Source organism: Gobio gobio (genome assembly GCF_949357685.1).
Source record: "Gobio gobio genome assembly, chromosome: 2".
Taxonomy (NCBI): domain Eukaryota; kingdom Metazoa; phylum Chordata; class Actinopteri; order Cypriniformes; family Gobionidae; genus Gobio; species Gobio gobio.
In genome coordinates, this window is record NC_137098.1 from 56,276,582 (window position 1) to 56,303,321 (window position 26,740).

The 26,740-nt window shown below is 41.4% G+C and overlaps 1 protein-coding gene across 1 annotated transcript; it reads left to right on the plus strand.

Annotated features, from left to right (window-relative positions):
* Window positions 1-12,675: 12,675 nt before the first annotated feature.
* fth1a (ferritin, heavy polypeptide 1a) lies at window positions 12,676-17,013 on the plus strand. Its single transcript, XM_079810867.1, has 5 exons — window positions 12,676-12,992; window positions 14,473-14,578; window positions 14,768-14,914; window positions 16,366-16,491; window positions 16,582-17,013. The coding sequence occupies exons 2-5, from the start codon at window positions 14,477-14,479 to the stop codon at window positions 16,738-16,740; spliced, it is 534 nt and encodes a 177-aa protein (XP_079666993.1). The 5' UTR covers window positions 12,676-12,992; window positions 14,473-14,476; the 3' UTR covers window positions 16,741-17,013.
* Window positions 17,014-26,740: the final 9,727 nt, after the last annotated feature.

The following is a 26,740-nucleotide window of genomic DNA, read 5'->3' on the forward strand; positions in this document are numbered from 1 at the left end:
AGTCGGTTATGTTTGTTCCGGGGATTGTGATTGGCGGAGAGGCGCATACGTCACGGCAGCATCTCGGAGAACCCCCTTACTTACAAAAACACAATATATCAGGGTTTGACAGAAATAGGAGGAACCTTCAGCCGCGAAGCGCACATCCAGACTATTATGTAAATATTTGCCATTTCGAAAGGTGCACATCTAGGAGTCAGCAGGATATCTGTGTGTGTGAAACTGTGTGATTTAGTGTAGTGGCCCTGGCTCCCAACCCTGGTCCTGGAGTACCCCCAGCACTGCACATTTTAGATGTATCCCTAATCAAACACATCTTATTAAACTCATCAGCTCGTTAGTAAAGAGAGAAACATAAAAAATGTGCAGGGGTACTCCAGGACCAGGGTTGGGGACCACTGATTTTGTGTTTTCGAGTACCCGCAGAGCATTAACAGCCATCCGCTGCCCCCTAGTGGTTCTTCATGAACCCTACCAAGATAGCGCATTGTGCTGTGTTTACACCGATCAGACGTAACAATGACTACTGACAGGTTAAGTGAATAACACTGATAATCTCTTCATCACGGCACCTGATAGTGGGTGGGATATATTAGGCAGGAAGGGAACATTGGTTGGGAAGGGAACACAAGTTGATGTGTTAGAAGCAGGAGAAATGGTCAAGCGTAAGGATTTGAACGAGTTTGACAAGGGCCAAATTGTGATGGCTAGACGACTGGGTCAGAGCTTCTCCGAAACTGCAGCTCTTGTGGGGTGTTCCCGGTCTGCAGTGGTCAGTATCTATCAAAAGTGGTCCAAGGAAGGAACAGTGGTAAACCGGCGACAGGATCATGGGTGGCCAAGGCTCATTGATGCACGTGAAGGCTGGCCCGTGTGGTCCGATCAAGCAGACGAGCTACTGAAGCTCAGATTGCTCAAGAAGTTAATGCTGGTTCTGATAGAAAGGTTTCTGAATACACAGTGCATCTCAGTTTTTTTATGTGTATGGGGCTGCATAGCCACAGACCAGTCAGGGTGCCCATGTTGACCCCTGTTCATGGCCGAAAGCGCCAACAGTGGGCATGTGAGCATCAGAACTGGACCACAGAGCAATGGAAGAAGGAGACCTGGTCTGAAGAATCACGTTTTCTTTTACATCACGTGGATGGCCGGGTGGATGTGCGTGGCTTACCTGGGGAACACATGGCACCAGGATGCACTATGGGAAGAAGGCAAGCCAGCGGAGGCAGTGTGATGCTTTGGGCAATGTTCTGCTGGGGAACCTTGGGTCCTGCCATCGATGTGGATGTTACTATGACACATGCCACCTACCTAAGCATTGTTGCAGACCATGTGTACACCCTTTCATGGAAACGGTATTCCCTGGTGGCTGTGGCCTCAATAATGTGCCCTGCCACAAAGCAAAAATGGTTCAGGAATGGTTTGAGGAGCACAACAACGAGTTTGAGGTGTTGACTTGGCCTCCAAATTCCCTAGATCTCAATTCAATCGAGCATCTGTGGGATGTGCTGAACAAACAAGTTCGATCCATGGAGACCCCACCTTGCAACTTACAGGACTTAAAGGATCTGCTGCTAACGTCTTGGTGTCAGATACCACAGCACACCTTCAGGGGTCTAGTGGAGTCCATGCCTCAACGGGTCAGGGCTGTTGTGGCAGCAAAAGGGGGACCAACACAATATTAGGAAGGTGAACATAATGTTATGCCTGATCGGTGTATAACTTGTGGGATACACTGAGACAACTATAGTGAAAATCAGTCGTTGTGAAATAATGAAAATGTTCATGTTGCAAATTGTTTCACTGTGTTGACATTGGATACTTTCTGAACTTTCTGAAATAAACAATGCTCAACGTCAATGTTGCATTGGGGTACCATTTGAATGTTGAGGAAGATTTAGATGTTTGGTGTGAATGTGTAAGTGCGTGGACGACGTCAAAACCCGGAAGACGATTCGCCACGCGGTTCCCTCAAAATGTTCCTATGGGTTTTAAACATATGGTTTTAAATGGGGGTTTCAATGTATAAGTAAAATAAGGGCTGTGGTAATCAACTTGACAAACTGATAAGTGGATGTTTCGTTCTACAAGGTAAACTGCACACACTCGCACCTCAAACGTTCTTATCTAATTACTTAAAAACATAGGCCTACTTTAAAAAAAATAAAACAATAAACATAGGCATAACAGCTTAAAAATTCGCGTTTTCCATATGGGTGTGTAATTTTCAGGACTTCCACATTCTTTATATTCTACACACACTGTAAAGAGTTTACCAATAAAAGCTGAGCATGAAAAGATCTGATTAAAATGCTTGTTTGTTTATTTTGATTTTTTTTTCCAAAATAGATTTTTTAAAATCATACATTTCCATGTGTTTTAGGCTATATAAATATGAATGTATGATTGATTTATGAGCCTGTAAATGGAATGCTTCTTTTTGAGTTAATTCACTTAGATCTGGACTTTCTTTCTTTCTTTCTTTGAAGGTCGGTGAGAAGTACTGATATGTAGATCTAGATGTGAGTTATTTAATGAAATTATATTATATAAAATGTTTAAAAATACTGCAAAAAACGTGTGTTGGCCTATTTGGTCTAAAAGTGTTAAGTAGCCTATTAATGTTAGCTTTAATCCTTCTGGTCTTGCGGCATATACTGTAGGTCACTGTATGATAAAAGTATAGGCCTATACACTACTGTATCCCGTTTGGGGTCAGTAAGATTTTTTTAAAAGAAATAGATAATTTAATTCTGCAAAGATACATTAAATTGATCAAACGTGACAGTAAAGACCCTATAATGACACAAAACGATTTCTCTTTCAAATAAATGCTGTTCTTTTGAACTTTCATTTAATCAAATAATCCTGAAAATACGAGGTTTCCACTAAAATATTGTGCAGCACAACTGTTTTCAACATTGTATTAATAATAATAATAACCTAAATGATTTCTGAAGGATCATGTGACACTGAAGACTGGAGTAATGATGCTGAAAATTGGAGTAATGATGCTGAAAATCTATCTATCTATCTATCTATCTATCTATCTATCTATCTATCTATCTATCTATCTATCTATCTATCTATCTATCTATCTATCTATCTATCTATCTATCTATCTATCTATCTATCTATCTATCTATCTATCTATCTATCTATCTATCTATCTATCTATCTATCTATCTATCTATCTATCTATCTATCTATCTATCTATCTATCTATCTATCTATCTATCTAATCTTTTATCGAACCTGTAGCTTCACAAGTTCACCAATAGATGTCGTACACAATACTAATATTTTTCTCTGGCGATATTATTCTTTATGGGTTTTTGTTTCTGTCTCTTATTCCCAGCTTCATCAGCTCTATATAAAGAAGGCTATTGTGTGTGTTTCATTCAAAAATATTAGCTGATTATTCATTAATATGTAACACAACATGAATCTACTTATCAATCTATCCCCTTCATTCTTCAGCAAGTTAATTTGTACTTTATATTGGCGGTTGCCCTGCTCTTCAGATATTGGTATATTGGTATCTACTGGGCATAGAGTCAGTCATTAAAAAAAAAAACACTGTTTTGTTGACTTCAAATGATCGGCGTTGTAATACAGTTTTTCTCAGTCGCTTTGGTACATTTCCCGAATCATCCTCGACATTTGCAAAACAGTAAGTGCATTTCACAAAACTCGTACAAATAGAAAAACACCATGGATTACCTGCAAAAGCCAGTCTCTTGCTCAAAATCCTTAGTTCATCTCTCAAAAGTAAATATCTCTGTCAATGAACATGTCAGTGCCATCAGAATGACAAGTCCTTGTGACATTGTGTATGAACAAAGACATGGTAATGTTGTCAATATAACAGTGTACTCTGGAGGGATGTTCTGATGTAAACTATGGCTAAAGTTTTGATGACAGTTATTGTAAATTGTAGGTTACACCTTAGTGTATGTGGGAGTTTGATTGAAAGAGACTGGACAAGATTCACATTTACACTTTTACTGTTTGTACTGTAATTTGTTGACTGACCATGTCATTGCGATACAGAAAAGGAAAAGACAGCACTGCATAGCACAAAGAAAACAAAACAAAAGTAGAAATGTGAACATATAGGACAATAGGGAAAACTGTACATGCAGTGCTGGAGGAATTACAGTGCAGTCTTCCTACACCTCCTGACGTTCCTGTCTGTTGGGCCACAAATTCTCATCCACATCACAACAAATACCTTCAGAAAAAAAGTCGGTCCCACTTTATATTAGGTGGCCTTAACTACTATGTACTTACATCATACATCATATTGTGTTCATATTGTATTGCAAAACACTTTTGCTGATATTGAGGTGGGATACAGGTAAAGGGACAGGTGTGGTGGTATGGGTAAGTTTAAGGGTAGGGTTATGTGTAAGGGAAGGGTCAACAGTGTAATTATAAATGTAACTAAATTAATTACAGATGTAATTACATGCAGGTAATTTTTAAAACGTAAGAACGATGTAAAAAAATGTATGTACACAATAAGTGCATTGTATCAAATTATTAATTTAATTGTAAGTACATAGTTAAGGCCACCTAATATAAAGTGGGTCCAAAAAATGGAAATTGTCACAATTCACCAGTGTGAGTGCCAGTGGTTACCACCAGAGGGCACTCCATCCCGGACTGTCACTCAATCACAAACACCATTTCCCATAACACACTGCTCCTCATCATCCCTGATTACATGCACCTGTGTCTCATTTCCCTGTTCACTTCACCCTATATAAGCCTGGTCATGTCTATTAGGCTGCGTTCACACTGCAGGGCTTAATGCTCAATTCCGATTTTTTGAAAAAATGCGATTTTTTTGCACGGCCGTTCACATTTCCAATTAAATGCGACCTTTTGTGATCTCCTGTGTGAACGTGAAATGACCCAGAAGTGACCCGCATGCGCAGAAGAGTACTCAACGGTCAACGACGTCACTTGTTGTTTACGGAAGTACCCAAATATGGGTGTCAGCATTGGAGTTCGTTTAGCTTTATTAAAGTTATTTTCGCAACGGAGCCAGCACCATTACAACCTTCTCATGTTAAGAAGAAAATTAAAAAAGAGGAGGAGAGCAAGGTTTTTGGCCATGGCGTTTTGTGGAGCAGTGGTAGCAACGTCGGTACAGAGAAACGTGTGGGTGCGGAGCCGCCTACTTCAACGTACAATGATGACGTTTGTAGAGTATCAACGACGTGTGGGTCGGATACATGTGACCTGGCAGTTCAGACTGAAGACGCATTTCAAAAGATCGGATATGTATCGGATTTGGACCACATACCCAAGTGGCCTGGGTCGCATTTGAAAAGATCGGATCTGTGTCGTTCAGACTGTCATGAAAAGATCAGATACAGGTCGCATAAGGGCAAAAAAATCGGAATTGGGTCCTTTCAGCCTGCAGTGTGAACGCAGCCTTAGTGATGGCCAAATGAGGCTTTCTGAACCACTGAGGCTTTCCAGCCCATTGGTTCACCAAAAGGTTCATTTAGCTGAAGCCTCATGAAACAGTGTGCTCCCTAGTGACACCTGCTGTGCAAAGCAATGTATCGCACACAAATCTATTCATCCTGAGCAACCAAATTGTCATAGTGTGGGCACACCCTTTTTCTATTGCCTGTGCATTAAATAAAGTATTTTACTCTGCTTGTATTAACCTATGCACACACAACTCACACAAACACACAACTTTGTGTTAAACTATTCAGTAGTTCTTTGGGTTAGTGATGACAGTGAATGGCCCAAATGATTGTAAAGAAATTGTGTGTGCAGTGCTGATTGGGAGTGCAATAGTGCATGGAACTGGGAGGCTATACATATAATAATATTATATATATATGTATATATATATATATATATATATATATATATATATATATATATATATATATATATATATATATATATATATATATGTATTGTCTTTATTGTTTGATGAAACTTTTATCTTTTGTGTGAACTTTATAAGGTGTCCTTGAGTGTCATGAAAGGCGCCTATAAATAAAATGAATAATAATAATATATACGTATTATAGGTATTACAACTAGATATAGGCTAATTTACTCTAATAATCTACTGAACTAATTTACTCTAATAATCTACTAAACTAAGTATAATGTAATATAATATATAATACAAGCTATGATATATAATGATAACTATGCTACTACAAACACGCTACTACTCGCTACTACGTACAACCAACACCTCAACACCAATGCAAACGCCTACTGCAAACCCCACAAGAGGTGCGAGGTTTCGAACCACTTTTATCCGGAAGCGATACTCAGAATGAAGCAATGACGTATTCAACAGAAACCGAGGCCTCGTTTGTCATCGTCACGTGATTTTCACGGAAACGATACAAGCCTCGAATCGGGGCTTCATCTGGAACGCCCCTTTTTGCTCGACACAAGCTCCGGAGCCTCGCTTCAGATGTCCCATCACTAATGTCTATCATTCATTGCCAAGTCTTGTTTGTTGTATGTTCTTAGCATTCTTTCTGGTCTCATGGTCTTGGGTTACCCTTTCACCTGTCTCTCCTACCTGTTTGGACTGCTGTTTTTGACTATGATTGTGGATTACCCCTTTCAATAAAGCTGCGTTTGGATTCTCAACCTCTCAGAGCAGTGCGTTACAGAAATGTATAGAAATATGCTTGACATATTATGACAACTTGTTCAACCATTTTGCATGTAAAGACTTATGCTATGAACTAATGCCTAAATGTTGTGGGGGGGTTGACTATTCAACAGAGACCCATTATAATACATTTTGATCAACATGACATAAGCAATTAATAATGTAGGACACACAGAAGAGAATTTTACCTAATCATTTGCATGGATGTACCAGGACATTTGCAACTTGTTCAAAGAAATGAGAAACGTCTTTTTTGATGTGCAGAAGTGACACAATGATGTGAAGATTGAACGGGTAGTTTTGAGAATTTCAATTCTGATCAGAGAAATGTACCTAAGCCAGGGGTTTTCAAACTTTATTCATGGCAAGGACCCCCAATATGTTGAGCCTTGTATGAGGGACCCTCTTCCTAAAATCCATTTATATATCCATCTACATACATGTATGAAAAAACAGAGATAAATACTAAGTGTGACATTATAAATACAACATAATGTTTCCAAACTTAAATTGGCTATACTTAAAGGGTTAGTTCACCCAAAAATGAAAATTCTGTCATTAATTACTTACCCTCATGTCGTTCGACACCCGTCAGACCTCCGTTCATCTTCGGAACACAAATGAAGATATTTTAGTTAAAATCTGATGGCTCTGAAAGGCCTCCATTGGCTCAATGGCACGGTTCACTCTCAAGACCCTTAAAAGGTACTAAAGACGTCGTTACAAAGTCCATCTCACTACAGTGGTTCTACAATAACTTTATGAATCGGCGACAATAGTTTTTTCAAAACACGGCCTCATGAAGCTTCGAAGCGTTATGAATCAGTGAGCCGAATGATGATTCGGATCGCGTGTCAAACTGCTGAAATTTGGCGATTCAAACTGCTGAATCGACTCACTGATTCATAACGCTTCGAACCTTCATGAGGCCGTGTTTTGAAATCGTCATCACTATGTAAGTCGTTATTTAGGTTTTTTTTGCGCACAAAAACTATTGTCGCCGATTCATAAAGTTATTGTAGAACCACTGTAGTGAGATGGACTTTGTAACGATGTCTTTAGTACCTTTTAAGGGTCTTGAGAGTGAACCGTGCATTGTGCCAATGGAGGCCTTTCAGAGCCATCAGATTTCAACTAAAATATCTTCATTTGTGTTCCGAAGATGAACGGAGGTCTTACGGGTGTCGAACGACATGAGGGTAAGTAATTAATGACAGAATTTTAATTTTTGGGTGAACTAACCCTTTAATGTTGGATGTATAAACTCGAAGAAGAAATGTTCAATTAAAACGTATTTTTACAAGCAACTTTCACAATAAATGTATGTATGCAGCTTACGTACTGCGTTAAGAATACTGCCTTACAACCCCAGTGAGCGAGATAAAGGGGACTATAGGGAGAAAAACTCACTAGAAAGATACAAAGCAAACATACAATTCTGGAAAGTAGGTTTACGGCAAGAAAGGAGAGAAACGTTTAGATATAACGTGAGATTTAACATTTAACATGAAACAGGTAGAATGTTCGGTAGACTTTATCCATTTTTGCTTTGTCTTTTTATTCTCTGAAATTTTCTGGGGACCCCTTAGAACCTTCTGGAGGACCCCTGGGGATCCCCGGACCCCAGTTTGAAAACCCCTGACCTAAGTGACTGAGGAAAAACTGTAAAGTCCATATATGTATGTTTTGTTTTTACCTTTTTGAAGTATAAAGTCAAGTGACATTTAGTAAAAAGTAGGTTACATTATTGTCACTTGTCTGTCTGGTCTGGTTTAGGACATGTGGTGTTTTGGTTTATTTCTGTGTCATGTGTGCTCCTGTCTTCTGTCTTGACCCCACCCCTCTTGTTATCTGATTATTGGTTAATTTGCCCCACCTGTTCTTCCCCATTACCTGCCTGTTTTGTCATCCTTTATATTCTTCGCGTCTACTGTCCAGTGCTTGATCTTTGTCTTAAGTCGTCTGTTCTCTGCTCCTTGTTCCTGTTCCTTGTATTAAAGTATTTCTAGTTTGATTGTCCCCTCGTGGATGTTTTGTTTGTGTTTGTTTTATTTTTTTCCTAATAAATCCCATCTTAATTTGCATTTGAGTCCTCGCTCCCTTCTCATGTACCATACCCTGACAATTTTGCCTTGCAATTATAAAACCAGGATTATGATTTAGGCAAAGGAGCGGCTATGTAAAAGATTAGAGTTGCTCTGTCCCAGGCTTTCCAAGAGCCTTCAGAAGTACAAGATGACTAAACCTAATAAGAAAAACATTGCTATTTCCATTACTATTGTCTCATAGAAAGTTTAGTGGCCCATAGATGAAAGTCCAGCCACTATTTTCTCACACTGCTGCTTTTGTCTCGCTTTTTTTGTGAATCAGGAACAGAAAATCCCCAGTGAAAATGAATAAATATTTTAATTTTTAAAAACAATTTTAATACTTAATTGAGTTTATCTACTTGTATATTTTGAAATAAACGTCATAGTTTTGCAATGTTTGTGGATTTGTTCATTCCTATGTGTAATTCACACAATATAGAAGTTTTCAAAATGAACACTCTTTATTAACAAATCAAAATAAACACGCAAGAGATTTTGAGCGGAAAACTATCAAACACAAACCACATAAGCATAAACGAGAACTGAACATGAGCGACGGACACACAGGGCTATAAATACAGGGGTTGAACAAAGGAAACCAAAGACACAGCTGGACCTAATGGGTAATCAGTAGCCAAAGAAACTAACAATGAATGGAAACAGGAACAGAACAAAAGCAAAGGAAAACTGTCATATCCTGTCTTATATCTTTGTCTTTTCAGAAATTGTATACTTAAATGTTTATCAGAATTTTTACAAATGCTTGTGGAGAAAATGAATGGGTTCAAATATTGCCAGAACCAATGGCATTAAAAAAAGAGTATAATGACTGTTTATTTGCTCTGCTTATATATTTGCAAAAATGTATGTCATGAACAAGTATCTCTAAAACGATTCACTATTCCTTAGTGAAACCATTCAAAAGTATTGGTGATTCACACAAAAGTGACAATAATTATCTCAAAGTGGTTTCATTAAATGTAATCATTTTGTAAATACTACTAATTTCCTAGCCATTTAAGGAAGGTGGTGCCTATGAGTGAGAACAATTTTGAGATGACATTTACCACAAATTATGTTTGTTCAGCGATCACACCTTCTGCACTTTCAAATGATCCACTACAGTTCATACAAACAATTTGGTGTGTACAAAATCTGCCCTGTTATGTTTTACTAATGGCCAACCTAAAATGCTTTGTCAACTCATTTTATGCTTATATCTTCACAATGAGTATTACAACAAAACGGGAAGATCTGTGACTTCACACTCTGTTCTTTTCCTTTTGTCATCTTCTTGGACAGATTGTGAAAGATTGGTAAAATGACCTTTGCTCAAGACAAACTAGAACAAATTTCTTAACTAAATGGAATATATGAAGCATGGTGCTATAAATATGCAGGAGGGTAAACAGTAGCCTACACTTTGTTTTTTGTTTCTTGGATTTAAAAATAATAATAATTTAGGCTAATAGTTCCCTTAACTGTAGAAAGCACAGCCAAAACCGTTCTCTTCCCGCTTGCATCTCTGACTCAGACATTTACTGTTACACAACGAGTTCTGGAAAACATTGGCATCCACCATGTGACGTCATATGCTACATGTTATTGACTGCGAAACTGCCTTGACCAATGTAAGGAGTGAATAAGTGACCGTTTGGTTAACTATTTCAGCACTTTATAATATTATGTTTTCCAGTGGCCAGTGATCCTATGATCCACTACACTGTTACCGTCTAATAGCATTGCTTTGGCACAATATGAAAAAGTTATGGCACATTGCTTATGGCACAAAAAAATTTATACTTATTTGTATCTTATTTAATTTAATTCGGCAAGGATGCTTTAAATTGATAAAAAGATTTACAATAATAAATGCTCATTTTCTGAACTTCTGAATGCTTTCCACATTGATGATAATAATAATGATATTAATAATACATATTGTTAAACAAATAAGCTATTAGAATTAGTACCTTTAGGGGTACAACAGCATGTCACTGGGGCAGTACCCTTAAAAGGACATCTTTATACCTTTTTTACATGCCTAAAAGGTTCATAGTATACCTTAAGGTATGTACTCTAGGGTACTAATATGCAAATTTTAAGGGTGAAAAAGGTGCAAAGATGTCATTTTAAGGGTAGGCCTATACTGCCCCAGTGACACGCTGTTGTACCCCTAAATGTACCATTTTTACACATTTTTTTCTGAGAGTGTACACTCAAAAAAATGAACTTCCACTGTTGTTAGATGCACTCAAATCATCCTTGTTCACATTCCTTATAAAACTCATGAAACTACATGAACTGAAATTTACTGAGTTGTTTCTAATAAAAATGAGTATTGTCAGCTTTACTTAATAAGTGTTTGTTCGGTCAACTTAACATTGTTGAGTGAAAAGAACAAACTGGGCATTGGATCTTCCATGCTTCGCAAGGAGAGTACATGTAGGGATTAAAGTGTTATTTTATGTGTTTTTCAGTAAAGGGAAAGATGTTGTTAGTTTATGTTAGTGTTATGTTCAGTTATGTTGTTACATTAGAGGAGTTTCTGTAATTTTGTGGTTACCATTATGTAGAAGAGTGGTGCCTGTGTTTAGGCATTGGGCACTCAAATTTATCAATTAAATTAAGTTTGTCCAATGAGTAATTTTGTCATTTTGTATCTAAAAATATGCTTGTTGTTATTTAATAGTTTTCCACTAGAGCAAATAGTTAACTTACTAAGGTAAATTAAATCGATAAATGTGTTCACCTAACATAATAAACTTTTATAAATTTAACATAACATCATTAAGTAAACTGCACATATAAATATTATGTAACAGTGACTAATTAAAATGGTTTCTTTGTATTTACTATAAGAAATTTTGTCAACTTTACTTGAATTTCTTTTGTTCATATAACTAAATTGTTTTTTGTAAAAAAATTACTCAATATAGTTGTGTGGAACCACTTGACGCTGCTTTTTTGAGTAAATTCAACAAGTCTTTTTTTTGAGTGAAGGATCATGTGACACTGAGGACTGGAGAAATGATGCTGAAAAAATCCCTCTGATTTCATGCCTGAAGAACAACTCACACTGATTTCAATATAATATTGAAATCATTTTGGCGTTCTTCAGGCATGAAATCAGAGGTTTTTTTTATGTTGCACAAAAAAGTCCTGTAATCCGATGAACATGACTGTTGAGTCAGCGAGATACTCAGATCTCCTGACATCCTGGGTGTAGCAGCAAGCTATTGAATTAAAACCTCTTATTATATATACCACTAACACGTAAAAGGACAAAACTGAAGCGTCTAGACATTTTTGCTTCCCCTGTATTTTTAAAAGGACTGCAATTTTTGGTCATTTTTAAAGCACAGCACTTCCAAAGCATATCATTAATGCTTCTCAAATATAGGTGCTGGCAAAAGGAAAACTCTAATTATTGTATAGAAACTGTACATGTCCCTTTTCGACTCATCTTGTTGCTGCATATTGGATATCGTATAATTTAAATTTTGATTTGAACTTATTGGAGGGCATTTGAATTGAATATGAAACGTATTGGGAAAAAGTCTTCACTCTTTTAAGGAGGTATTAATAAATATATATATATATATATATATATATATATATATATATATATATATATATATATATATATATATATATATATATATATATATATATATATATATATATATATATATATATACCTCTTAGAGGTTAAATGTAAAAAAAATATTACTTGTGTTTACAAATTGTCTTGAATCGCTAATGAAAATAATTTTGAGGTGTTTTTTTTTTTTTTTTTTTTGTTATTATATTCTATATGTTTTAGATTACATTATGTTGTTTTAATTGGTGTTATGTTTTTCACATTTGTCTTGCCTGTGGCTTTATTTCGGGGTGGATCCTGCACCTCGTGCGTGTTGCGTCACACAAGTACTCTGGCGTACGTCATACAAATACTACTGCGCCACAACACATGAATTCATAATCATTTCAGCCACGAGGACGGACTGAAGGTTACCTGCTTCAACAGTGCTTGAACGGCAACCGAACTTCTGTCTTTCTCTTCGCTTTTCCATCAATCAGCTTCTTTGATTCCAGTCATTTTGTTTTCGGTCAAAATCGAATATTTAGTTTTAAGACGCTAGCTTTAAACATAAATCTACGCGAACCAGCGTCGTTGACCATCTGTGCTAATAACCCCAATTAAAAGCAGTAAAACCGATCTAAAGGTAAGTCTTCCACGAGATTGAACACATTTATTCACATATTCAATTCAGATTGTTTGTTTTCATTTTGATACATGAATTACTCGCTTTGCATAGAGATTGCGGCATCCATCACAAGCGAGCAAGATGCAAAGGCGCCATCTTTGTTTGTTTGTTTTTGATCGATTTAGTCCTGCAGGGCAAAAAATTATTAATTAAGAATTAAATTAATCCGAATTCGTTTCTTTTGCCGAATTGTCGTTCATTTCATTTGAATGGATGTAATCTTTGTAAAGGCCGCGGTCTTATCAAATGGCCGCCGCTAGCTAACGTTACCGTTACCATTCTAACGTTAACCCTTTTGCGTTCGTTGCCGCGTGTGGAAAGATTGGATTTGGAGCACAATAAATATTTAATAACGTATGTTAAACAGTTTATTTGAAAAGTGGTGACTGCCAGTGAAAGTGGATGTGGACTGGAGATGTCGAGCTCAAAGTTTACCGTGAAACAACTTTACTTTTTGATAGCCTTTATTAAATGTTTGCAAATTTTGGACGTTTTTTTTTTTCTGAATAAAATGTAAAAAGGCTGTTTAAATACTCACGACGTTCGTATGCTTTATCTTCTAACGCTAACGTTAGCTGTTTGTTTTGGCTTGCTTAACAACTGTTTTCGGTAAGTTAAGTTGTTTCAATTGTGTTTTCATGGCTAATTTAATCTCATTTGACGAAATGTTTTATATAGTAATTTAAATTATGGATTGTGATATTGACCTTGTTTGCCATGTAAGTGGCATCGATGCTAACCTGGCGTTAACATTTAACAAACTATCATGTGACGAACATTTATTTGAGTAAGTTAATGCTCTTTTAATGCAATGAAAGTGGCTAGGGACTGGTGTTCATCCAAAACGCTCAAAGCATCGTTAAGTCGTTCAGCAGGTTTGGTTTAATGTTCCCTGGCCGCAAAGGTTTTTTCCTAATCCTTTATTTAGTAAACATCGATATTGTCTAGCATTATGTAGAACATGTTGAGGTGTTGCCCCAGGTCTAATTTCAGATGCCTTTATTCGTGAGTGGTTTTAAATCAATGTCATAATTATAGGTTAGACCATGTTGGCTAGATCTCATGAGTAGATGAGGTTGGCCCAAAAGGCCAAACCTTGAGTGGAATTAAATAAGTGATCCAGGAAATGTGTGGCATGCAATCATGTGCTTTTCTTCATAAAGAAATAAGAGGGCGGAACATTAACACCACCTGTCCTGAGAATGTATTCGACTCGGTACAGCATATTACAGAGTTGTGGCATAAACGCCTGCTGCTGTGTCTGGGACAGACAATAGACCCTATTATTAGTGGGTCTGTGGTGAGCAACGGTGCGTGTTAATGCAGAAGTTGACGTTGGAGAGATTACAATGCGCTCCTTAATAGCAGGGATGTCAGAGGGGAGGCTTTTTTTTTATTTAATACAATCAAGAGATCTAATCTGTCTCCTCTCTTACAGAAACATGAGCTCTCAGGTGAGACAAAACTTCGAGGAGGCCTGCGAGGCGGCCATCAACCGTCAGATCAACATGGAGCTGTATGCGTCCTACGTCTACCTTTCTATGGTGAGAGTCCAAGGCCATTACAACATCCCTTTCCCATTTGTTTTAGTAAAGTATAGTGTTCTAGGTGAAATGGATGATGGGAAGGAGCATTGAGTTCAGTATTTGAATGAACTTTGCTTGAAAGCTTGGTTAATGATTCATTTCCTTTATTGCTAATAGTCTGTGCTGATTATTTTATTCCTCATGCAGTCATACTACTTCGACCGAGATGATAAGGCACTGAACAACTTTGCAAAGTTTTTCCGCAATCAGTCCCACGAAGAGCGCGAACATGCTGAGAAACTGATGAAGTTCCAGAACCAGAGGGGAGGGAGGATCTTTCTGCAGGATGTGAAGGTACGTCTGTGTGGTGTGTTTATGTGATAGCATTACAGTTTGACAGGACAAGGCAAGGGCGCTGAGATAGAGGGGAGAGGGTTGGGGTGGGGTTCTTATCTTTAACCGACACTGACTAAACTTCAACTGACCGTGAGCTGTTTATTAGATGAAAAAGCATAACCGGCAACAACAAATGCTCTTAGGACCAGATGCTGTGACGTTATATCGTGTGACTGGTACAGATTTTGCAACAACACTTGATATTTGCATGAGGGCAGGACTGATTACCAGTTTCGTTGGTAAAGCAAAAATGGTTGGTTCACGTGAGATGCTTTTAGGAAGTTGGCTTGGCATCTGACTAGTTGGTGTCACAAGTTAATTGCATTTTGCCTATTGTTTATTTATTTGCCTATTGATCGTAGGGCTGCAACTAATTATTTTGATTATCTGTTAATCAGTTATTTATTTTTAGTTTAATAAAATAGTTAATTTTTTAAATAAAATTTGGCTACACTTTATTTGACAGTGTCCTTGTTACATATACTTACTATAGTAATAACTATAAATTATGCATAATTACATGCAACTAACTTTAAACCAAATCCTAACCCTATAGTAAGTACATGTAGTTAATTAATATTACTAAGTACTTAAACGTATAATTACACTGTAACAATGACACCTTAAAATGGTGTAACCCAAAATTATAGACAATGTGATAGAACAATGTTATAGACAAAATTAAACATTTTGTTAGCTTCTGTGCACTCGTTCAGTTATGTTTGTGAAGATTCGCATCACTTGCTGACTTTTGGAAAATGATTACTCTTGTCACTTTCTATCAATGGTTGCTGAAACTAGTGGCAATCCACCTGTCACTCGAGTGGCCACAAACTTATTTATGCAGAATTTTAAGGCTTAATATAATTTAAACGGATGAGTTACAAATAAAATTCACCCCTTCACAGTTGTCATGAAGCCCAAAATTAGCTGTATAGACCAAAACCAGTTTTTGTACCAGGCTGTAAACATATTTTCTGCTGTAAAGTTGGGCATTTTAACCTAGGGGGGAGATACAGATTTGCCTCCTTTTGGAGCCTGTCTCTAGCGGCCAGTCATTGAATTGCAGTTTGACACTTCTGTTAGCTTTAAGAGACCACAGGGAGTTTACCGCTTGGTATGACTTGTTGCACTTGCGTCGTGCACATGACACAGCACTTTAATATATATTTTTTTATATAAAATTCCACTGACCTGCGTCTTGTTTAACATCCAACAAGCTCTAATAAGAGAATTAATTGAGACCGTATTTAATTCTCTGCTTTATATAAAAAAATGCATTACTTTTTTTTTTTAAATGCATGAATTAACAGCTTTTATGACACTAGTGCTGGGTTACTACATATATTTGTACTGTAATATAAGATTTTGCTCATGCCACTTTTAACCTTTGTATTTATGCATGACAGAAACCAGAAAAGGATGAGTGGGGAACTGGCTTGGAAGCCCTGGAATGTGCCCTGCAGCTGGAGAAGAGCGTCAATCACTCCCTCCTGGAGCTGCATAAGCTGGCCTCTCAGCACAATGACCCTCATGTGAGTGTGCAACCTCAGATACCAATGCCACTAGACAAGTTCATTCACAAACGAAACTTATTCCAAACATACCCTCCTTGTTTCTTACAGATGTGCGATTTCATTGAGACACACTACTTGGACGAGCAGGTGAAGTCCATCAAAGAACTGGGCGACTGGGTGACCAACCTGCGCCGCATGGGCGCCCCCCAGAACGGCATGGCCGAGTACATGTTTGACAAGCTCACACTTGGCAAGGAGAGCAGCTAAAGGCTCCATCCATTTCCTTTGCTGATTAGTTATGCTATAGGAGTGATTATTGCCCTACATGCCATCAAACTTTATTTTGTTGTTTGACTGACTGGTCATCCTATGTGTCCAGTTATTTAAGCAGAAAAAGCTTGTAGCTTGCTTTGCTGTCTAAATTTGCACTTCTCATAAGCCATTGCTGTCTATATCTGTCTCCTACCTGCATGTGCTGTGATGCATCAATGAAATTATGCTCCAAATCAATAAACGGAAACCTCTGGGATCTGAACATGACTTGTGACTCTTAAGTGTTTCCTGGCTTTGATTTGAACTTTAAAAAGGGGTTGTTTATGGAATGTATGCAATATGCAATTTTGTATGTTTTATATATTTAAACTTAGTATATACATGTATTATTAGATAACATTATGGTCTGAGGGCAAGAGGTGTAAAACCTTTTTAAACTAATGGCAAGAAGTGAATCTTTTTAAAACTAATGGCAGGTAAATTAGTTTGTCCCTTAACCAGTAAAGAGGAAATAAACTAAAAATAATTTCGTCTGGTTTGAGCTCCATATACAAAGTTTGGGATTTTTTATTTTTATTTTAAAGTCTCTTGTGCTCACAATTAATTTGATCAAAAATATCAATGTTTAGCATTATTGCTTTTTAGAATAGCTGTTTCCTTTTTGAATATATTTAATTTCCTGTGATGCAAAGCTGAATTTTCAGCATCATTATTCCAGTCTTCAATGTCACAATCCTTCAGTTACTTTACATTTATGTAATGCCTCCTTGTTGAAGCATTACTGATTTCAAACTTTTGAATGGTAGTGTAGGTTGACAATAAATCACATTCATGGTTGTAACCGTATCTTCCCTTCAGTTTACTACAGTGTGGGTTCAACACGCTGCAACTGAAGAAAACAAACAAATAGAAAAAACACCAGACAAAATTAATTTGGCAACATGTGCTGCAATAATTTGGCAACATGTGCTGCAAACGCTCAATGCACATACGATCAGGATGTTAAAATAAAACTCCCCTTTCAGGTCATTGAACAGCATGAATTCTGGTGTTCCAATCACTCCCATGGCCACAGGTGTATAAAATCAAGCGCTAGGCACGCTTCTACGAACATTTGTGAAAGAATGGGTCGCTCTCAGGAGCTCAGTGAATTCAAGCGTGGTACCGTGATAGGTTGCCACCTGTGCAAGGAGTCCATTCATGAAATTTCCTCACTACTAAGTATTAGTAGTTAACTGTATTATAACAAAAGTGGAAGCAATTGGGAACAACTCCGCTATAAAGTGGTAGGCCAAGTAACAGAGCGGGGTCAGCGCATGCTGAGGCACACAATGCGCAGAAGTCACCAACTTTCTTGTAGTCAATAGCTACAGACCTTCAAACTTTGTGTGGACTTCAGATTAGCTCAAGAACAGTGAGTAGAGAGCTTCATTGAACGAGTTTCCATGGCTGAGCAGCTGCATCCAAGCCTTACATCACCAAGTGCAATGCAAAGCATTGGATGCTGTGGTGTAAAGCACGCCACCACTGGACTCTAGAGCAGTGGAGACGTGTTCTCTGGAGTGACCAATCACGCTTCTCTGTCTGGCAATCCGATGGATGAGTCTGGGTTTGGCGGTTGCAGGGAGAACGGTACTTGCCTGACTTCATTGTGCCAAGTGTAAAGTTTGGTAGAGGGGGGATTATGGTGTGGGGTTGTTTTTCAGGGGCTTTAGTTGCAATGAAAGGAACTCTTAACGCTTCAGCATCCCAAGACATTTTGGACAATTTCATGCTCCCAACTTTGTGGGAACAGTCTGGGGATGGCCCCTTCCTGTTCCAACATGACTGCGCTCCAGTGCTCAAAGCAAGGTCCATAAAGACATGGATGAGCGAGTTTGGTGTGGAGGAACTTGACTGGCCTGCACAGAGTCCTGACCTCAACCCGATAGAACACCTTTGGGATGAATTAGAGCAGAGACTGTGAGCCAGGCCTTCTCGTCCAACATCAGTGCCTGACCTCACAAATGCGCTTCTAGAAAAAATGGTCAAAATGTCCCATAAACGCCTCCTAAACCTTGTGGAAAGCCTTCCCAGAAGAGTTGAAGCTGTTATAACTGCAAAGGGTGGACCAACTCCATATTAAACCCTACGGATTAAGAATGGGATGTCATTAAAATTCATGTGCATGTAAAGGCAGGAATCCCAAAACTTTTGGCAATATAGTGTATTTTTTTTAACTTTAGTACCAGGTTGTGTGTGTGTGTGTGTGTGTGTGTGTGTCATGGCTAATCCAGTGATTAAGGTAATTTTCAACTCATTAAGGTAAAATATTGATGGTAATGATGATTGTAGTGATAAATGTGACCAAAGTCATAGGTTAGCTATATATGAGTAGACTTGCATTGATGCCAGTGAAACCAGACACCCACTGATCTGATGTTGTTATTATTAAGCCAGTTATATTATATTCTAGTAAAGATTTATCAAGAAGCAGTGGTGAAAGTGTTAATATTTCAGCCAGATCTAGCATCTGATATCTGTAGTCATCACGTCAAAAGAACAAAAGTGGTTAAGAAGGAAATAAAAACAGCCTACTTCTCTTTTCATAAGAAGCAGGTGTTATATAACCTGAGTATATCAGTATTTACACTTCCTCTTCTATCAACTTATACACCCATCAGGCATAACATTATGTCCTGTGTTGGTCCCCCTTTTGCTGTCACAACAGCCCTGACCCATTGAGGCATGGACTCCACTAGACCCCTGAAGGTGTGCTGTGGTATCTGACACCAAGATGTTAGCAGCAGTCAAAATAATATCCACATGGATGGCAGGACCTAAGGTTTCCCAGCAGAACATTGCCCAAAGCATCACACTGCCTCTGCCGGTTTGCATGGTCACCCTGACTGGTCTGCGGCTATGCAGCCCCATACACAACAAACTGTGATGCAGTTTCTATCAGAACCAGCATTAATTTCTTGAGCAATTTGAGCTACAGTAGCTTGTCTGTTTGATCGGACCACACAGGCCAGCCTTCGCTCCCCACGTGCATCAATGAGCCTTTTGCACCCTGACGCTGGTTCACTGTTCCTTCCTTGGAGCACTTTTGATACTGACCACTGCAGACCGGGAACACCCCACAAAAGCTGTAGTTTTGAAGAAGCTCTGACTCAGTCGTCAAGCCATCGCTCAAATCCTTACGCTTGCCCATTTTTCCTGCTTCTAACACATCAACTTTGAGGACAAAATGTTCACTTGTTGCCTAATATATCCCACCCACTAACAGGTGCCGTGATGAAGAGATTATCAGTGTTATTCAATTCATTCGGTCATAATGTTATGCCTGATCGGTGTATACACACACACACACACACACACACACACACACACACACACACACACACACACACACACACACACACGTTTGTTTTTGTGAAATGTGAGGACATTCCATAGGCGTAATGGTTTTTATACCGTACAAACCGTATTTTCTATCCCCTTACACTGCCCCTGCCCCTAAACCTAGCCCTCACAGGAGACTGTGCAGTTCACTTTCTGTGAAAAAAACCTCATTCTGTGTGATTTATAAGCATTTTGAAAAGTGAGGACATGGGGAACGTCCTCATATTTCACCCTCTTTTTGTAATACCTATGTCATACCTATGTCATTATACACATTTGTGTCCTGATATTTCACGAAAACATGCCCACACACACACACACACACACACACACACACACACACACACACACACACACACACACACACACACACACACACACACACACACACACACACACACACACACACACACACACACACACACACACACACACACACACCACTGCTTGAACTGGTCAGTGTTTATTCATTCAGAATTAGAAGCTGAATCCCATTTAGTGACTAAGAACCCATGAACACAAAGTATAAGACTAAACATGACTGAATAATTAATTTATAATCTTTTTAGATTGTCAACAAAAGAGATATGAGCAAATCAGCATTAGTATGTGGTGAGACTGGTATGTCTATGTGCTTAAAGGGATAGTTCACCCAAAAATGAAAATTCTGTCATCATTTACTCACCCTCAAGTTGTTCCAATCCTGTATGAGTTTCTTTGTTCTGCTGAACACAAAAGAAGATATTTTGAAGAATGTTTGTAACCAAGCAGATAGAGCAACCATTGACTGCCATAGTATTTTATTCCCTACTATGGTAGTCAATGGTTGCTCTATCTGCTTTGGAACAACTTGAGGGTGAGTAAATGATGACAGAATTTTCATTTTTGGTTGAACCATCCCTTTAAAATATTTTTCTCTCATTCTTACAGACATGGTTAATGTCATATACTTTGTAAGGTCATGCACATTCAGCAGGGAATAGCAGATTCAACTATATTGGTCGATTAAACTATATATTAACAATAAAAGTCTGTATTGGGATTTACCAATTTTATCAATTCACTATACCATTCAAAAGTTTAGGGTTAGTAAGAATTTTAAAAAAAGAAGAAGAAGAAATTAATACTTTTATTGAGCAAGGACACATTCAATTGATCAAAAGTAACAGTGTAAACATTTAAAATGTTACAATGATTTATATTTCCTTTATAAATGCTGTTCTTTTGAAATGTCTATCAATCAAAGAATCCTGTGGTTCCCACCAAAATATTAAAGGTCCCATGGCATGACATTTTTATTTTATGAGGTTTTTCAACATTAATATGAGTTCCCCTAGCCTGAATATTGTCCCCAGGTGGATAGAAATGTTGATCGGTGTAAACCCGAGTTCTGGCTGTCTTTCTCTGCCTTTGAGAAAATGACAGGCCAGACTAGCCAATCCTGAAGTCTCCTGTTTTGACGTCCAAGCAGGAACGGTTACCTCCCTTTCCTCCGCCCAGAGAATCTGGCACGCCCATGCAAACGCTCGAGAGATCATGGCTTGTGAACGAGTGAATGCTGACAGTTTGGATGTACAAATGAAAACAGAAGTCTTTTTTCAGTTCCTTCTGATCTGTGATCAGTGATTTCTTATTTGTAGCTAATTATTTATTATTCGTGCACACACTGCGGCTTCTCTCTCTCCCGACAGAACGGTGTTTTCGTGTTTTCTATCTTGTGAGTCAGTGTTTTTGTACGTCCTCGTCGCGTCTATCTGTTCTACATACAGTCGTGAGTTTCTGCTCAACATCGGCAGACTCACATCTCTTTAGAGATAAACCTCACACACGCCGAGGCTCGGGCTGCACTGACCGGTCGGCCTTCAACATCCCTGACCCCCAGTACTGCATCTGGCCCACAGCGGAGGCACCAAACGCTGCGTGAGATTAAGCAGAAGGGGGGTAAGCGTCAGGGTATCCGGCTAGGCTAGCCAGCTATCCCCACAATAAACTGGATTACATTCGATTCCTGCTGTTGTGTCTTTGTTTGCGCTGTGTACTCAATGCGCGTCACTGATGCTTTTCATATGATAGGAAAATATCTAAAAATAATGCTATAATCAACACTTACTAACTCGTTCATCTCGACAGCTGTAATGGTACATTGCATGTGTTACAAAGATGGTAGAATAATGATGAAGACGGACTCGGCGTGACTGGGACTCGTGTTTATTCAGAACTCTCAGATACAAACACAATAAACTTGTGCTGTCAGCGCAGCTCTCATAACTCAGTAGTTACTATAAATAACTTTGTTAGCAATCACTCATCTCCGTCTCTGGTACATTAGTGATGTCCGGTTCGCAAACTAATCATTCTTTTGAACCGGTTCTGTTTAGTGAACAGAATCAGTTCACCAAATCGGACTGAATCGTTCTAAAGGGTTCGCGTCTCGAGTCAGCGCTGATCCATAATTTACTAAAGTTACTAACTTTCTGACATGAGTGACAGCCCCTCCGACTAGAAATAAACGAATAACCTGAAGTATATTCTAGTAACTACAACAGTTCACTGAACTGAGACTGACAGAACTGATGAGAAGTGAACTCAGGTCCATCCGTCTCTTTGGCAGCAGGCTTGTGCCTCGTAGACCTAGTTAAACCACGCCCCCTCCGCTCATTTCAAATGCAAAGATGTCAGCCAATCACAACAGTGGGCGTTTTTACTGAAGTCTCACAGGAGACACGCCCCTTGGAACAGGGCATTCAGCCACAGGGCAAACAGCAGTATAGAAAAAATGCCTTTTATTTCTAAATTATCAAGCACAACAACAGGTTGGCTATAAATCAATTAATTGACTGGGGCGAGTTGGCGGGCGAGTTGAGACATACGGCGGGAGCGTAGACCGCCCTGGTGGTTGATGTACGCTACTACGGCCGTGTTGTCTGTCCGGACAAGCACATGTTGACCCTTCAGCAGCGCTCGGAAGCGGTGCAGGGCGAACCGTACTGCCAGCAACTCGAGGCAATTGACATGCAGGAGGCGCTGGGGTCCTGTCCAGGAGCCCGCGGCTGCTTGTCCATTGCACATGGCACCCCAGCCCGTGGCAGAGGCATCCGTCGATACGACAACATGCCTGGAAACTCGTTCTAAGGGCACACCGGCCCGTAGAAAACTGAGGTTCGACCACGGGGTGAGCGTCTGTAAGCAGGCCCGAGTCACTTGGACCCGGAGCATGCCAGACTGCCATGCCCATCTCGGGACTCGATCGCGAAGCCAGTGCTGAAGCGGTCTCATATGAAGCAATCCGAGCGGCGTTACCGCGGCTGCAGATGCCATATGCCCCAGGAGCCTCTGAAATAGTTTCAGTGGAACCGCACTCTTGCTCTCGATTTGTCGGAGGCAAGTCAGCAGAGACTGCGCGCGCTCGCTCGAAAGCTGCGCGTACATGGCGACCGAGTCGATCTCCATACCGAGAAAAGAGATCCTCTGCACGGGGCAAAGTTTGCTCTTCTCCCAGTTGACCCGAAGGCCCAGACGGGCTAAGTGGTGGAGAACCAGATCTCTGTGTCCGCAAACCTGCTCTCGAGAGTGGCCTAGTATGAGCCAGTCGTCGAGGTAGTTCAGGATGCGGACCCCGTGCTGCCGAAGGGGCGCAAGGGCTGCCTCGGCGATCTTCGTGAAGACGCGAGGGGACAGAGATAACCCGAATGGGAGAACCGCGTACTGGTATGCCCGCTCCTCGAAAGCAAACCGTAGGAACGGTCTGTGTCGAGGAAGGATGGAGACATGGAAGTAGGCGTCCTTCAGGTCGATCGCTGCAAACCAATCGTACGGACGAACGCATTCGAAAAGGCGTTTCGCAGTCAACATCTTGAACGGAAGCCGGTGAAGGGATCGGTTCAAGATGCGAAGGTCCAGGATTGGTCGTAACCCACCGGTTTTCTTGGGTACAATGAAGTAGGGGCTGTAGAACCCCGACCTCATTTTGGCTGGAGGGACAGGCTCGATCGCACCCTTCGCCAGTAGAGTGGCAATCTCCGCACGCATGACGGGGGCATGGGCCCCGGTCACGGTATAGCGGACTCCCCTGTAACGGGGAGGAGCCTGCGCGAACTGAATCGCGTAGCCGAGCCTGACGGTCCGGGCAACCCAGCGGGACAGCCCCGGAAGCTGAAGCCAAGCTTCCAGAGACTGCACCAACGGGGTCATACGGACGACAGACGTACCCTGGGTGGGGCAGCGAGGCAGCGTTACCGGCGCGGACAAGGGAGGCTGTTGGGCGTCCCGGGGTCGGAGCACAGTTAACGGCTGCGCCCTGACAGAGGAGACCAGGGAAGGACTCGCGTTCCACTGGGGTCTGCTCTGCCAGGGGGCTGGCGACAGAGAGGGATGCGAGTGGCGAGACCCGAGGGTGGCGCGCACTGTCATCACCGGTCTCTGGGTGCTCAGAGACAGGAACATGAGTTCTTCCCAAGCGCTGCTAGCCCGGGGGCCAGCAGCGGAAGGATTTTCCCCCGGCCCTCCACCGGGGGAAGGAGAGGCCCTGCTACCATCCCCTGGGAAGAACTGGAACCCATCTCTGAGTTGTCCACCTCCATCCTGGCGTTTAACCAGTCTGGGGAGCGGACTGGGCGACATCCTCAACCACCTCCACGGCGTGGCCCAGGTGAAGGCTGCTGCTGGGGCCGGGCGGGAAGAGGGAGGGCGCCCTCGGCGGCGAGCGGACTGAGGCGACTGGGCCGGCGACTGGTGCAGCAGCTGGCCGCCGGGGCAGTACGTGTTACAGCCTCAGTCTGCTCTGGGGAAGAGGCCAGCCGCCGAAGAGGCCAGCCTGGGATATGGGTGAGTTGAGGAGGCGGGCGGGCCCGCTCAACGTCCTCCACATCACCAGGTAAGGCCCGGTGTTCTCCCGGACCACAGCTGTGGACATCGCCCGACCCAGGGAGCGTGTGGCCACCTTCACCGCCCGGGGGCGGGGTCAGTTGTGGCACGCAGCTCAATGAAGAGCCCTGGGTCGGCTCCACCCTTGTGCATGTGCAAAGGGGCGGCGGCCTGCCCGTAGCTCTGCGGGACCACGCCACCGAAGTAGACGAGCCCACAGGCTTTGGGGGGGGTGCTTAGGACAGCCACACCACGCCACGTCAAAGCCCTCTGTGGACACCGTAGTGCGCAACAGAGAGTTCAAAAGTGGGGGGGAGGGGGCCCCAGTGTACCCTAGGCCGCAGCCCCATCAAGGGCAGAGAAGGCGGAGGAGGCCACCAAACGGTCACGGGAAGCACGGGGACTTCCGGGACCGCGTGATCTCCTCATGCACCCGGGAGCGAAAGGCATTGGGGGCGGGGCCCAACAGCTGTCGGGTGCCGCCCCCAAAAACCAATCGCGCAACCACGAGCACCCGCGACTGGGCGGAGTTCCACACCAGCGCGAGACTCGCGGCTGCCCGAGATAACATGGCTGTCAACTTTAGGTCAGATCAGGCAGTGCTAACACACCCGGAGGCGGAGCACAACCTAATCGTCATCCCCAAAGGACTCCAGCCCACCTTGGGATGCGGCGATCGACATCTCACTGCTATCCGGAGCGTGAACTGAACGAACGGGGCGTCAGAGACGGGCCGTAGATTCAATCCAACACTCACGGAAGCGATGTATAAGAGGGGGGCGTGGCCCGAGGAATGAACGTCGGGGTTCTTAATACCACAGCACCGCCCTCAGGTCACCCTGGCCACCAGCCAAAGTACCATCTCACTCGGGGACGGTAGATTGGGGTGTGGCAGAGGGGACTCTCTCTCCTCACGGAGATCATTGAGTCTCGACCGCGACATCGCGATGGTCACGCCCCCGCAATGGAAACGTGACACATCCGCAAACACTGCCCGAACGTGCTGAAGCCCAAACACGCTCGAGCAGTGAATGCGTCCATAGACAGCAGCGGAAAATCGATCGCACCCGGAAGTGCACGGGCGAGCCGTCTTGAAAAAGACGTGCCACGCGCAAGCTCTTTTTGTGAGAGGAAAGCCTCGCAGTCGATGCCGAAGCGCCCAGGGAAACACACACCAGCTGTCAAAGATCAGCAGGCAGGAAGTATGCGATCACTGGAACGCGCCGTCACACCAACACCGACTGGAAAGCTGCTCGTCTCGAAGAAGCTGACAGAGTCTCAGAAGGCTGTAGGAGTGAAGAGGTAGGTATTCTTGGCTCCTCAAGCAGGTAACATAATGCGATATTGCCTCGTACTTCCTTATATACTCACGCAGTGAGGCGGAGTTACGCATGCAAATTCCGCATGCCCATGGCATTGGCACGCCATTGGGCGTTTTCTCAAAACTCGAAGTTGATAGGCTTCTAAGCGAAACCCCCATTCGTTAGTCACTAACGTTACGTCGTAGTGACTGAACGAAAGGGAACAGATCTGAGCACTGTTGATTTGGGCTCTCTCACTCCGTATCGCTCTTTTGTGGCTAAAGATCTGGATGGATTAAAAGACAGTGGATTAAAACTGAACAAACAAATAAATTATGTTGTCAGTTCCAGCTTTTACCATCTACGAAGATTAGCGAAAGTTAAACCCTTCCAAAGTAGGAAGAGTTTTGAGATAGTAATGCATGCTTTTATATCATCACGGCTTG